The sequence below is a fragment of the Sinohyriopsis cumingii genome, chromosome 4 (genome assembly GCF_028554795.1).
Source record: "Sinohyriopsis cumingii isolate HCF-2022 chromosome 4, ASM2855479v2, whole genome shotgun sequence".
Classification (NCBI taxonomy): domain Eukaryota; kingdom Metazoa; phylum Mollusca; class Bivalvia; order Unionida; family Unionidae; genus Sinohyriopsis; species Sinohyriopsis cumingii.
The window spans coordinates 112,841,636-112,857,785 of record NC_142964.1 but is presented as its reverse complement, the minus strand read 5'-3'; the positions used below and the strand labels follow the sequence as shown (position 1 = coordinate 112,857,785).

Genomic DNA, 16,150 nt, shown 5'->3' with positions numbered 1-16,150 from the left:
CTATCTGATCTTTTGTGGATAATTCTTTGAGCATACGGAAGGCCCAGTCAATGAACAGCTGTCTTGAATTAGTGTTTCGGTTGTTAATTAAGTTTATTACACTAAGGGAGTCGCTAATAATGACTGCTTTTTGGATGCTATTGTTTTTGATCCAATGAAGTAATCTTTGGATTGGAAGACAGATTCCGCACTGTAACTGAATTTTGTAACGCGTGTTAGGATTCGTGAAAGAACTCGATCCATTCTTCCACTATAAATAACTGCTCTTCACTTCATTCCATTCACCTGTTATCGTCACAAGATGTGGACTAACGTAGAATCGTCTACCCTCCTATCGTCGATGCTGTTCAACCCGGACTATCCCATGTATGTCAGATCATCATGGGCTACAAGCTGATACATCTTTCTGGAAATGAAGGATCTATGTGGAGAGGCAAGGCTGTCTGAAGCGAGTCTTAATCTACGCTCCAGATGTCAGACGAAGTTTGAGGAAGAGAAGAAGATCAGTGTGATGCCCTTTATGATAACTGAATGATGTTAACTTAGAAACCCAAAGGCCCTTTTCAGGGACACTCCATTGCCTCTAAAAGATTTACTCTCTTGCCTAATATATTTTAGTCGATTTTTTTTGTGTGTGATAAATTTATGTCCATCAGTCTATGTTTGTGTGATATGTCTGTCTCTGTCTATGTCTCTAACCCTGTCTCTAACCACGTCTCGATGTTATATGTCTCTATTTGTCCCATGAGTCACGCATATTCAGGTCAGTCCCTTGTCACACTGTTCCACCCGATTGAGCTCAGCCCCTTGCAACATTGTTGCCAGTGTACATTGTCACCCATCTGCCCTCCAATTTACCTTGTCGCTAGACAGTCCCAATCCCTTGTCGCTCTATTGTCCCACCCATATTAAAATTCCCATATTAAATTCCCCTTGTCGCTATAGAGCAAACACCTAAATTTTACATAGACCCCCCCCCCTTGTCGCTATATCGTCCCCTCTCACTACTTATACACCACTAAGGAAAGAATTAACGAAAAGATTATAACTAAAATGTATTCAAATAAAACTGATAAAATAGAATATAGAATATTTCTTTTTGTATTACATTATGATCATATATACATTTGGTTTCCTAATTTTCCTGGTTTTCTCACTGGATCTCTACAGGTTATGTCAGTACTGCCGGGGCACGGTGGTCCGCAGGTTGATTGTCCTACACAGGTTGAGAAAGAGACTCACACCCATGAAGAATGTGTAGGTGCGAGTACTCTCTTCACTCAAATCCGTTTCAGCCTAAATAATAATAATAATAATAATAATAATAATAATAATAATAATAATAACAATAATAATAATAATAATAATAACAATAATAATCAGTATTATTATATTAATGTTAACTTCATGACCGAAATAACGCTTGAATATTGACAGTATATGCTGAAATCTGCGGGGGGGGGGATAATATTACTAAGATTCCCGCTTCCATCAAAGAACTTGACTCTTGACCATATGTCCACTGATTGCTATGGATTCTCCTTGATACACCGCAGAGATTGCCAAGCTCACTGATGGGAGCGGGAAAGGTATAGACGTTAAGTAACAGATCAAAAAGGAGATTGACAGAGAACTTTTAATTCAGTGGCGAAAATATGAAAATTTAATGAGATGATGGATGATGAAAACATACAAAATGTAAACTGCATTTGTTCCCATGTAGTAGATGCATAGGTTACCCAATGCGTTCAATGACTGCTTGACCAAGACACAATGAGAAATATGACGAACGTGCTACAATGTTTTAAAACATATTTTTACTTTATCCATTGATGTAGCCTTTGCTTGTATGTTTTATGATGTCATGGTCATAAATGAAATGAATAATTAAGTTTCAACATTTTCTTTTGAAAATGATTTATAAAAACAAATTTAGAGTAGTACACTTAAAATTGTCAAATATTATACCAAACAATCTTTCATAAACTGAAAGGCGTGGGTAACCTCTCCGTGGGTGCAAAAGATTCTATAAAAGTCATTAAATGCACGTAAGATTAAATGACCACTGTTTTAGATCTTTTTTATGGAAACGCTGTTTCACTTTTCTCGATTCAGTTGCGACACCAAACCAAGTGATCTATATTTCACTTTCGAACAACGAACCCAGAAGTGAACAGTTGTCCACCATCTGAACGTCACTGCACAAGGAGTACGGATTGATTGTGTGGTGGTCAACTTGTCAGAGAGTGCCAAGGTCAAATTAAGGTCAGTGAATACACTGGGTGTCAAGCCCGGCATAAACAGTCTAAATGCATATGAATAACGATCCAATATGCTAATTTCCTGGACTATTTACTCATGTACATATCAAAAGTTTATGTCAGGTTTCACTACCATATACTCATTAATAATTAATTAATATAACCTTTTTGACCTCTGACGAGGTGAAAACCACCATAAAATCAATCTCTTCACCTTGGACAACGACTTTAAGATAGTAGTCGCTTTCTTCTTCTGGGATTATGAATGTGAAATATAAAGGACTTGTTACCGGTTTTGAGCCTCCACTACAAAAGTAGGCTTTACTGATTTGGAAGCTTCCGGTGTTAAAAGTCAAATGTATAAAACCTTAAGTGGCGTTTTACAAAGAGGAAAGATATAACATACATGAACAATATATCCAGCTAAATAAATGTAAGCATGTCGTCAATAGTAATTGACCTTAATAATAATAATAATAATAATAATGATAATAATCATCATCATCATCATCAGGAAAACAAAACAACTGTAGATCTGTTTATAAGTTAAATAAAGACGGCAAATGAGATAAAGGACCTCAGTGACATAAATAGTCTCATTTAAGCAAGCGGCAATCGTTATTACGGCTCAAACATGGGGAAAGATAGCATAGAATGTAGCAAGAAGAAAAATGAAAAGACAAGCATGGAAGACATAAAAGAATTAAAGAGATTTTTAAAAAAACGCAGTGAAATAGCAATGCTCAGAAAAGTCACAAAGTCAGCATCAAACTTATGATCTAATGAAGAATTCAAACAGGTTTCAGCCAAAGCCCAAAGATTAAGGTATGAAAAAAGCAGTAAACAATTCAAAGAATAAGAAGAAAAAAATTCTGAAGAACACCAAACAATTTTAACGAGAACGATGCAAGACAAAAATTAACATAGAAAGATATCCATTTCAGAAGAGATTGGTGCGTGTTGGAGAGAAATGTGGCGAACGAGGAGCAACATGACGAAAAGACTAAATGGGTGAGGAAACAAATAAATGAACCTTGAACAAAAGAATGATCAGAGACATACTGAGGAAATAAGAGCAAAGATTACCACTACATGTAATTGAAAGTCATCTGAATTTGACCGAATCACTAAAGTTTGAATCAAACGTTTAGCAATAATCCATGATAAAATCTGTAAGAGATCAATGTCCTAAAGAACACAACTGAAATCAATTATCTCCCAGCAAAGAATGAAAACAGAGTAAGCAAAGAATTATTGACCCATCATCTGCTTTCCAGCAACCAACAAACTAATAGCAATCATGCCTACTGACAGAACTTATACATACCTTGAAAGAAAATGAACTTTTACTTTACCTCCCCTCCACACAAAAAATTCTGCAGATGATCATACGGATGTAAAGATAAGCTTCTGATAAGCAAGACGATAATGGAGAAAATAACATCAAAAGGAAAACTCAAGGTACAGCATGGATCGATTATAGGAATGATTTTGATATTCTTCCTCATACCTGGATCCTCGACAGTCTAAACATGTATAAGCTATGCCCGAGTACAAGGAGAAAATGCATGGAGAGAACAACGAAATTGTGGAAAACCTAACTTGTTCCTAATAACACTGAATGAGTGTTCAGTAGTGACTATATTAGGATAAAAAGTGGAATATTCCTTGGAGACTCATCCTGAGCACTTCTATACTGTTTTTCCATTAGCCCATTAAGCACCCAAATGAATGAAACATAATATAGTTAAAAGCGTATAATAAGACCATTTGCTGTCTCATTTACATGGATGACTTGAAACATTTTGCACAAAGTGATGACCAGCTTGAAAGTCTTCTCTACCTGTGTCAAAATTCAGCAAGGATATCAGAATGGCATTTGGCATTAAACAACGTGGAAAAGCAGCATTCAAACGAGTTGAACTAACATAATCCTACAACACCAACCTTGACACAGACATAATTATAAACTACCTTGAACATCGAACATTTAGGAATAAACGAAAGAGATGGAATCCACCACATATCTATGAAGAAACTATAAGAAAATAGTAATACTGGCGGCAAGACTTTTTTTTAGAAAGTAAACTTAGTGCTGTAAACATGATTACATCTACCAAGTGAGATAATTTCAACCTCATAAATTGGACAATGTCAGAACTAAAAATATTAGACAGAAAAATAAGAAATGTCTTAACGATGCACCGCGTTCACCATCCCAAAGCTGACGAACATAAGTTGAACATCATACTTAGCTTACGAATCATATGCTACTACCACTAATACTACAAGTACTACTACTACTACTGCAATTACTACTACTCCTAGTACCACTACTACTACTACTACTAAATAATAGTCTATTGGTTAGAGAGTCCGCCTCGGATGCGAGATATCGTGGGTTCGATCCCCATTCGAGTCATACCAAAGACTTACAAAAATGGTACTAACAGCTGCCTCGCCTGTCGCTCAGCATTAAGAGTTATCGTTAGGACTGGTCTGACTGGTGTCAGGATAATGTTACTAGTTGGGACCCAATGATACGTGTCTGCGGCATGATGCCCCAGTGCTAACATCACTATAAACTGCCACACTGCAGACATCGTAGCGATATGACTGAAAAATTGTTAAAGCTACGTTAAAAATCCAAATCGCACACACATCCACACATACAGTACAACCACTACTACTATCAGTACTACTAGTGCTGCTACTACTACTACTAATACTACTACTACTAGTACTAGTACTGCAACTACTACTAGTAATACTACTAATACTAAATAATAATAATAATAAGATTCTCACCCGATTTACATGCCTCTGGGCCTTCTGCGAAATGATCCTGTTTATCGACAATCGTTTCACAGCGCTTACATTTATAGCAAAAGCAGGGAAATCTCTTGGTCTTGATTTCGTAGCCAATTTTCAGTTTATAATACAATTTATTCATATCATTACCAGGTTTGCCGTCATCGTAGGCTGTGTTATATTGCAATCTCTTCATATTATTATCGGAGGGCCTTGTACAGTCCCACCGAACGAACAAGTTGAAATTAAAGTAGGCCTTGGCAGCATTAATACTAAAGCCGAAGATATTCAGCCCCGCCGTGGCAATCCTTGAATTAGAGACCAGCGTGGTCACCCCGTCGGCGTTGTTATTGTCCAGAGTAAGAACAATGGGTTCCACATTGATAAAAGCCAACCGTCTGAATACACCCGGTATACGTTTCTTCAGGTCCTGAGGGAGTTTGAAGTCAATTCTCAGTGTCCACGGATTCTTGCAGATCGTCAGTTTAGCTTGTAACGTGAAGTCCTTAACGTCGATTTCACAATAATCGTTTGGGTGGTAACAGCTTCCGCTTTTGTGGAGGGGCAAACAGTTTAGAAGATGAAGCGCAGATTCCAAAGCCCCGATTACTTCCGCAATTCCATCGGGGATGTCGGTTTCTTCTAGCACCGAACGCAACTCGGACTCAATGGAAGCCATGTTCACTGTATGTGACGCACCCTCTATGGGAAGGTGGATGACTTCTGAAAAGAAATAAATAAAAATGGAATAATAAATTATAATCAATGAAAAATAATCACAAACGCACATATGCTCGAGCAGCCACCTAAAATTGAGAACCATCAGTGTAGAAATACAAATTCACAGATGTCACATACACAAGAGAGGTGATGCAGCTTTCCCGATCAACGTAGTACTCTATATTGGTTATGCTTTTATGATATACCTTCAAAGAATAAATATTTTTATTTAATAAAGTAAATACTGCACGTGTTTATTCAGAATTAATAATGATATTCATAGATGCACAACAGATGTATATTATGATGAGTGTGCTTACATGGAACTTGCTCGATGCAAAGTTGATGTCAATAATGTGAATGATCTTTCGTTTGGGTAGAAAATGCTATTGGAATTTCATCAGTGGGGGAATTGTGCGGATACAAATGGGTAGAAAATGCTATTGGAATTTCATCAGTGGGGGAATTGTGCGGATACAAATGGGTAGAAAATGCTATTGGAATTTCATCAGTTTTCGCAACGAAGCATTTCACAAGATATTGCTCTCGAAATTAATAATAATAATAATAATAATAATAATAATAATAATGACAATGTCTTGATTTTTAAAGAGTAGCTACAACGAGGTCCTCATACAAAGGAACACAGCTATGTATGAATATAGTGATACACACTAATGCACATATACAACAATCAATTCAATTGTTATCCTTTCTTTATCCCCTCATTCATACGTATGAAACCACATAGTAGTACCACATATAGGAAAGAGATGCAGATGATGTTGAACTCAAAGACATTCTGCAATTTCCTGACTTAGTTCAGTATGGGGCCGTCCATTTAGCACGGTTGCATGGAGGTGGAGGGGGTGTAACCAAAATGCATTCGCTTGCATATGGGGGGGGGGGTGTCTACTGATAATGCACGTACGCATTGGAAATTGGGGAGTGAAACATCGATAATAATTTGTCTAATACGTAACCTGTTCGACTGGGCTCAGACAGCGTTTGAATTTTAGCATACACTAGACAAACTTTTTTAAAATTACGCAGCTTATTTCTTTAATGTAGCCAGACATTCAACGTCGGTGGACTATCTTTTTTTTATTAAACACGTTAATATTATTAATCCTTGATCATTTTCGCGTGGATTAAATAGAGGCCGTTCTATAGAATTGGGGGAGGTAGCGTCAAGCGTACATACGCAGGTGGGGGATGTTTAAAAAAAGTACGCATGTGTACGGGGTAGGGTCAAGCTTTGCCACATTTTTGCGTACGTACTAAATGGATGGCCCTTATGTATTTTAACGTGATCCAAGGGATTGTTTTACTGCTGCTACCAATTTTAAAACTATGAAGATTTAGTAGAAATGTGAATTCGACTGACGTGATGAAGTATTTCATGTTATTCGTGACTGTGATGATACGGAAACATACTGCTAATAGGTGAAGCACATGTCCGCATCAAACAATCAAACAAATAATTAGTTATTATTTTCGTATCAAACACCCAGAATCGAACTACTTAGATGTCTTTTTTGACGCCCGCGCAGTGATTTTTAGACGCATTGAATCTAACTTTTTAAGGTCCCAATTCATTTAAAATTTCATTCATACAGTAAAGCCAAACATTTTAAAGAGCGTAAAAACGGGACATTTCTTTCAAATTTTTGTTATACAAACATTAGATGATATATTTGGATATAATTTGGACTTAAGTACATATACTGATAATCTGTCAGGTATTCTATATGTCAGTGACATTTTCTATAAGTCAGTGATAGTTTATATATGTGAGTGACAGTTTCTATATGTCAGTGATAGTACAGCATGTATTAACAAATCTTACTCCTTTATAATGTTTGCTGCTGATTATTAGATGTTTTGGGGTTTAACGCCATTTCTCAGTGCAAGATAGGCTATATATGGCCGCCAGTGTAACTGATGGAGGATGAACCCGTAAGAACCACCGACTGATGGGAAGTTACCAGCAGCTTTCTCACATATCCACATTGGCCTGGACCGAGACTGGAACCCACGCGGACGGTGGTTATATGTTAGTGATCGGCTAATACGAGCGCTTTAGACTACTCAGTCACCTCCCAGCTTCACCTGGTATTCATTAACTTCGTAGGTATCAATGGTATACGTACATTTTCTAAATGAACTAGTAAAGTATACATGAACATGTAGAAAAAATGATCAGGAGGAACTGAGGAATAATTACAAATTATTATTACAAAATACCAATGGAAACGAACAGGAAAGGCTAATTTCTACTACCATGATCTCTTGAAAAGCACCATTACATATGTCGATCTATAAAATACTACAAAGGCTATATTTTTTATATAAGTGAAAGAAAAATTTAATGATAAGTTGAAGAACATACTGAACTATTATATGCAACTACCAACATAATACACTATCAATTAGATGCGAGTGATACACTCTTACCTTCCCCCGCTGCAATTCTCAGCGCGTGAAGACTCGTAATAATAAATATAAATGAACGTTTGTACCAGTCCACAGCTTCCATATCTTTCTATCAGAATGCAGTTGCACAAAAGCCAGTGGAAATAATCTTAAACTGATATATAGCGTGCTATTTATATGGTTAAATAGCTTGCAGGGTTGAGCGGCATCCCCGGTCAACATCCTGTTTATGTTTTTACAGTTTCCGATTGCAATTGAAATAGGCTTTAGTTTGCAATGCGTACGTTGTTTGTATCCTGTTCATACGAAACGTGTCGTGACCCTTGGCATGTGCTAAAGAAATGGAAGGCAATGTCGACTGGAAGCTTATGATTCCTATATTCCTACTTCTGCCAAAAACAGTTAAAAGAAGAAAACTGTATTCGTTTGTATTAGAAAGGTTATAAGAAGTTAATCGACTACCAAGTTCATATATACAATGATCCATTGAAAAACAACATTTCATATATCAATCGAAATAGGAGTCAACTGGACAATTTCTTAAGTACGAAAAAGAAAAAGTACTTATAACTCCATTTGCTTCGGCACTAGATAACATTCAGCAACCAAACCAATGAATCTTTGAGTATTTGGACTAAATCTCATAGCATTCCGACTACTGGCTGAAACATCCGGGTTTAGTCGGCAAAGAAACAATTACGTAATCAAAATTGGGATGATCAGGAAAAGGGTCAGTTTTATGTTACAGTAAGATGTTAACCTGCTACATATTGATTTTGGGTTTTGCTTAGGTGGCATGGTCTTTTGGTAATTATCAGAATTTTGACGTTAGAATTCTGGCCAGGGATATTTTTGTCGTTTATATTGCTTCTCTGTGAAAGAAGTTAAATATTTTAGAATTGAAACTGTTTGATTTTCGAACACGTCATTATAATCCGTTACAAAGCTAAGACAAAAGATGAATGCATATACGTGTAAACGTGAAGCTTTCAATACAGCATGCCTGATAATTCTGTTTTGTTGAGAAATCAAAAAATTCCCTGCTGAGTTCAGTCTATTGTTATGACTCTATGACCTTAAACTATATAACAGAAGAAAGTGAAACCAAAAATTATATTTTTTTTAAATTTATTTCTCTAAGATAAAAACTGAAAATTTAAGAGGAACTTATTGTGTATTATAGCCCAATTAATCCTAAACATCCTATCACAATTCAACAATATACATGATGTTCCGAATGAATTCCAATGGTTTTCAATATGCTGATATAACAATATTCTTGAATTTGCCGATGTGTCAGTAGTCTTAATCTATCACAATGATATAATCCAGAATGTCTTTGAATTTACAATAAGCCCGAAGTAGTGTTTTGGTCTAAAAACCCAGTTGCCACTTTGTAATTCCAACGACTAATTTAAATAAATTATTTCTCTCAGATTATATCTGAACATAACAGTAAATGATTCTACAGACTTAAAATAAAACAGGAATGAATACTTTGTTTACAAATCTTATTGTTGTTGTTGTTGTGGGGTTTAACGCCATTTTCAGCACACGATAGGCTATACATGGCGGCCAGTATTAATGGTGGAGGAAGAACCCGGGAAAACACCGGAAAGAACCACCGACCCACTATAAGCTACTGGCAAGCTTTCTCACATATCCACATTGGCTGAATCCTAGACTCGAACCGCCGCAGACAGAGGTGAGATGGCAGTGATCCGTAACGGAGAGCGCTTTAGATCACTCGGCCTCTCGGGGCCCCTACAAATCTTATACATACTATTTTCACTTGACCTGAAGATGGCGTAAACGATGTTTCTTGACAACTTTGTACAAATCGAAAAATGAGAAGGAACAGTTTGAGAAAGGAAACGAATTCTGCTAAATAAAGGTTGAGGATTTTCTCAAAAATAAAAAACTCAATACTTCCCAGCTCCCTCAGGCAAAATAAATGCAGTGAATTTTTAAATAGAAGCATACAGACAAAAACTTAAATACCAGTTCACTCTAAATAAAGCCAGAAAATGGATTGATGTTTTACCAAACTCCAATTTAGGGCCGAAGAAAGCACAGAAGAAAACAAATCAAAGTATTGATCCACATAGTTCACAAATTATATACTTGGTACACCTAAAGTTAAAACAGTTATAATTTCAAAACACAAAATAATGTTTTGTAATTTCCTAACTTTGCTGAGGACATATTTAAAATCAAGAGCTTTTAGCAGATCAGTTTGTTAAGAAACAGGAAGATCCAAAGGGATAGGATATAGAGGGCGTGTTCCACGAAGACAGTAGTAAAAATGACAGAAATGATAATGCAGTCAGGGAGAAAATCAAACCTTTCTCAAAGTGCATAGACGGTTTAGCAACGCTTCGCGCCATCATTCCAGTAACTAAGCATTGTTATCGTATACAATTTCATTGTATCTATAAAATGTTTTGTTACTGAGCAAACCTACAAAGAAACCAGCAGGCACTAAATGCAACTTACTAAAAAAATTGCGAAGAATACAGAATTGTTAACGTCGGTTTATTTAAGTTGAGCTTTAATCTGTTGCCAACAAACTACATGATGATATTAGACCAGGAAGAAAACTTACCACAGAAGGCATTCTGGAACATTGGTATAACACCCTAAATGAAAAAACAGATATGCCCAACGAACAAAGCTTAATATATACCGATATAATAGCAATCTTTAGAAATAAGAGGGATTCAAACTCTTTACCATTATACAATATATAGAGGAGATGGCCCCTGGTAGCATAGCATTTATAAAATGTTACGAGAAGCGACAACAAAGTTAAAACTATTGGACTGGGACACGTATTACAACATTTTACAGAGCAAAATATGGATCGATTAATAGAGATAATGAAATACCTCTAAAATACATGCATCACAGGGAAGATGTGGGTAACCAGCATGGTAGAGTCTGTAGACAAAGTAGAATGCACAGTAATTGCTTTCCTTGTTGGCACTTCAAAAGCTGGGGACTTGCGCGAACATTAGTTTTAAAAATGAGTTCCTTGGCCCCTAGCAAGGATCCTATCTTGCAGCATGCAACTAGTAGTAAAGGTTGCAATAGTTACTGATTCGTGCTCATTTACAAATTACAATTAGGGAACATTTCAGTGTCAACATAAAACACAAGTTCGAGCGTTTTGGACAGGAATCAAAGTTGTGGAGATTAGCCCATTGAATTGCCCGTTACAAAATCCAGACTAGTACAAGTTACTCGGGGTAATATCTTTGGGAATTTCTCACACCTGTTTGATGCTTATAAGATAAATAAAGCCTTTTTCCTGTTCCTTGACTTGCAAGTTTTGTGGGGGGTTTTCTCCCGTAAATTAGAGCTCTAGTAAAAGCTAAAGTTTGTAAACAGTTTTTAATTGAATCAAGCCGGAATGGTTGTAAAGCCAAAAAAAATTGTTAACTAAAGACTTTGCACTGGTTTGCACTATAAACAACATGAAGTGTTTTTTTTTTTTTGCCTTTTATCAAGAAAATCCTATTCGATAATCGTAAAGCGTTGAATGGAATTAAAACAAATAGAAATATCTTTCAGAACGTACAACACCGTAGTTCCATTCTGTTGTACAATTTCCATTACTTCATTCTGCAGACAATTTGTAAGATTTCTACAGGACAAAATGGTGTGTTACATCATAGTGATAAGAAATCTAAGGCAGATACCGTATTTGAGTGTTTTCAGATATGTATTTATTACGGCTCTGTTGTATTTTTGCATAAATGATAAAGATAAATTTCAATAATTTGACAAAATATAAAACTTGAGTTTGTGGATACTGTTGGGGACAACAGGTTCTCGTTTTCTTCCACGCATACTAGATGCCTTGCTTACGTTGGAGAATATTTACAGATCTTGATATGGTGCAACGGAAGTCAAAGCAAACATCACTATCGTTCTTAACTTTTATTTTATTTTGAAGTGTTTGAACTCCTTTATACTCTCGATAAATAGCAGCAACCCACATCTTTGTACAATGTGTCTAACCTTAATATTTGGATTAGGTCCTTGAATGAGGGAAAACACTTTGATTGTGTAACTTGATATATTATGTTACTCAAGTAAACTCTAAAATTTCTTATGTATGTTTAATTTGTATTATTGGTTGGTTTTAATAATGATTATATGTTATGTATATTTGTATTTTTTACTTGACCTTGTCCAAAATCAAGTTTATGGGTGTACCTGACCAGCAAAATTTATAGTTGTAAACAACATAATACATATCTAATATTTCTCAAAAATCAAAGATTAAATATTCAGATCAATATTAATAAAGAAAAACACCTTTATTTGAATGTGAGTCTAGGACATCAGTTTTCCACTTGGATATTCCTAAACTTGTTGACAACTTTGAAAAGTTTAGTAAAACAAACTTACCTACATCCTGACTCTATTACTGTGTCAGCCTTTTAATGTTTCTTACTTGAAAAATTACTAATTCTTGCCTTAACATCTGAAGCAGAGTCATTCTTATTGTTCAGATTTTAATTTGGGTGGAATTATTTATTCAAATTATTATTCACTGGAATTGCATAGTGATCAATAATATTCTTGGACAGAAACATTAATTTCGAAGTCTACTGAATTCAGACAAGGACATTTTGGAATATATTATTGTGTTACATCAAAAGATTGTTAGCCCAATGCCACAATCCATGTCATTGGCACATTAGCACGTTCGAGACTACAGGCACATCAACGCATTAAATATCAGAATTTATTTGGAACACCACTGGAATTGAATTGAAACTTCATACATTTGAACTTGTGTTAGAACTTTTAGGACTATTTGGAATTTAATTCACAATACTGTAGTTCTGTTCAAATTTTCATTTTTGTATTCTAAAGAAAGAAATTATTGTTGAATTTTTTCTTAGTTGTCGCTCTTTTCTGTTATTTAATTTAAAACCATATGTTCTTAATACAAATTCCTGGATTATTCCAGACAAAACAATGCAGAAATGCTTGCTAAAATTGAATATTCATTAACAAAGGTATAAAGAATAAGAAATGCCAATTGTGATCTATACAGAAAACAAAGGTTTGCATTATATTTCATAATCGGTGCCTCTTTGGATTCTAAGCATAAGTAACGTCATATTTTTAACACGAGCAGCGACAATATTTTACATAAATTCAAACTATTTAAATGTTGGGAGAGATTAGTTGTGATTGATATGTGTCATTCTCTTTTCGTATGGATATATGCATCATGGTAAGCACTTTGTTCACATCGTTTGAATGCTGTAAATTACACATATATTAGATATTCCAGTAAATTCATGTACAGATGGGTACATTGAGTCTATGTTCAATGCCAACGAATGCTCAGGAAGATTGACAAGCAGTTTGTATTATGTACTACTTTCAATGTCATACATGTATTTTACGACCTTTGAAGGCTTCTTTTTTGGAGACAGTTTGTGTATTAGGACTACTTCCTGCTTTATGCGGTATATCATATCCTATTTGAACATTAATAAACATTTTGTATAACGAGATTTTAGCGGAGACTCAGTTTTGCTTAGCAATTAAATAATCTACTATCTTCTGCAAAGATAATCGTTTGCGCTTCTTTTATTTTTCCCGCCATCATCAACCTCATTTGGAAGCCAGTGTTTACAGTTGCACATCTACAAACTGAATGTAGTGTTTCGTCATATATTTATAATTAAAAGTAGAATACTATTATTAGCATTCAATATTTGTCTTGAATCACAATATTTTACTAGTATTTACTATTTATTATGTTTTGAATCCCTGTTAGCAAATATGCACTATTTTGGCCGAGAGTTTTAGTGCACAGAAAGCTAAAAATCTGGGTGTCATGCACACCAGACAGTTTTCTTTCGACCGGTTTTTCGGTTTGTGTACAATTAAAGTAAATAGTGTGTTCCCATCTTGTAAATAAGACTCCAGAAGTGATAGGGAATGTTATAATTCTCTAAACAGAAATTAATTAAAGAAATCATATATGAAAATACATTAATTTCTGCAACATAAATATTTAGTAAATTTCAGTACTGAAGAAAATCAAAGCCAAAGATATTATAGCATGGAATACTTATGCATAGGATCATTTGGCCTCCACAAAACTACGCTATTTCAGTACAATGGTATGCCCCCATTTTATTGTAACAGAAATGGTCACACCTTTCCTGTGATAATTCTATTTTATTTGAATTTGCTTTTTATTGATTCTTCCATGTTACTCCTATATATATTCTTAAATTAAATCTCACTAGTGAATTGTTTATACTCGTTATTGTTATTTAATACAAGTTGTTGAGAAGGGTTGAATATTATGACATGCTATGCAATAGAGGGAACATGATAAGAGAACAAGTAAATTCTGTTACACGAATTTATTTATGGAAAAATATAACATGTTAAAACTTGAATCAATCTTTTCTCATTCAGAGTTTCTGTTGTTTATATACTTTGACATAAAGTTTCTTGACATATAAGTAGCGAATATAACAAGCATAATTTCTACAGGGACTTTTATCTGTTATCAGACGATTCTGAAACAGATTCTAAATCTCCTAGTGTAAGTGAGCTAGCGCTGAAAATTAAACAAATATGAGCACTCTATAATATATATATATATATATATATATATATATATATATATATATATATATATATATATATATATATATATATATATATATATATACATACATACATACATACATACACATATTATCAAAAACCAGAAGAAAAAAACATACCTGTAAAATTTATCCTACTTTTAAACAATATTATTATCCTAGTTTGTGCCTATATCCACACGCAATTTGTGCAAAAAAGAGGACATTAAGTTATATGCACAACTTTTTCAGTGTGTTGTTTTCCTCGTCATGTTTAAGTCAAAATAAAATCTCTGAGGTCAGTTTTATATATTTTCTATAAATATAAGCTCAAAAGTATTGCACCAGTGCATAAAAAATGTTTACATATATTCAATTTTTGGCATATGTATATGACACTTTTGGGACCAATGATATCGGCAAAGCACCATGACAAATTGTCATTTATATTTTACAACGATTGATTCGAGTGTTTACCCGGATAACCAATTATGACTCATTGTCTTTTTTCGTCTCTAACTTTCAACTTATTTTTTATTTTTTTTTATTTTGTTCTCTTTTGATGTTTTTGTGAAAACCTTTCATATTGTTATAAACAACGATATATGTTCATTACTCACATTGTAAAGACTACACACTATGGTAGACATACAAAAATATTCAGTGTCTTGTTTGGAAAATGCAATGAACACGGTTTGTTTATATGAAGACTGGTTCAAGTGGCTACTACAAGGAAATTACACCAGAGGCATCCAGAAGTAATTTCAGTTTTTCCGGTTAACAGCGCTTTTCCAGTGGTGACGGCGGCAAATATGTTAAGATTCCTGTAGCGAAGGCGCCATTAACACTATTAATATCCTGTGCTGTCGTTTCTGGAAATCATAAAACTTGTACATCATCCACTGTATTCAACGGAGATTTTTAGTATAATAATATTGCTTGGTTGAAGTTCACACTCTTCATACGATAGGACTCCATTCTCAAATACCTTGGCAGAATTATATTATCGTCCTCTATGTCGGCGATACATTTAATTTGTACTATTGCTGCGCAAGACTCGGGTCTCGTCTACGTTAGCAGAATTATGTCATCACCCTTTTAATGGCTGGACACTTGATGTTTGTACTTCTGATCTGCTCGGATGCCTGTCTCATCTACGTTAGCTGAATTCTGTCGTTGGTCGTCTGCACTCACAGACTGCTAGGATTTTTGTCTCATCTATGTTAGCAGAATTATGTCATCAACATGTTGCGGACGAGGCGGTCGCTGGTCGACTGCATTCATGATGTG

The 16,150-nt window shown here is 34.9% G+C and overlaps 1 protein-coding gene across 1 annotated transcript; it reads right to left on the bottom strand.

The window, feature by feature from the left end:
• Positions 1 to 1,042: 1,042 nt before the first annotated feature.
• LOC149801915 (uncharacterized) lies at positions 1,043 to 8,406 on the bottom strand. Its single transcript, XM_089956300.1, has 3 exons — positions 8,250 to 8,406; positions 5,070 to 5,795; positions 1,043 to 1,296 (listed from the first exon to the last, which is right to left on the bottom strand). Exons 1-3 carry the CDS (start codon positions 8,329 to 8,331, stop codon positions 1,292 to 1,294), a joined length of 813 nt encoding a protein of 270 aa, XP_089812426.1. The 5' UTR covers positions 8,332 to 8,406; the 3' UTR covers positions 1,043 to 1,291.
• Positions 8,407 to 16,150: the final 7,744 nt, after the last annotated feature.

Coding starts and splice junctions, on each gene's coding strand:
- LOC149801915 (XM_089956300.1), bottom strand. CDS start 8,331: ATGGAAGCTGTGGACTGGTACAAACGTTCATTTATATTTATTATTACG. Junction 5,796..8,249: donor GAGAATTGCAGCGGGGGAAG/GTAAGAGTGTAT, acceptor ATTTCTTTTCAG/AAGTCATCCACCTTCCCATA.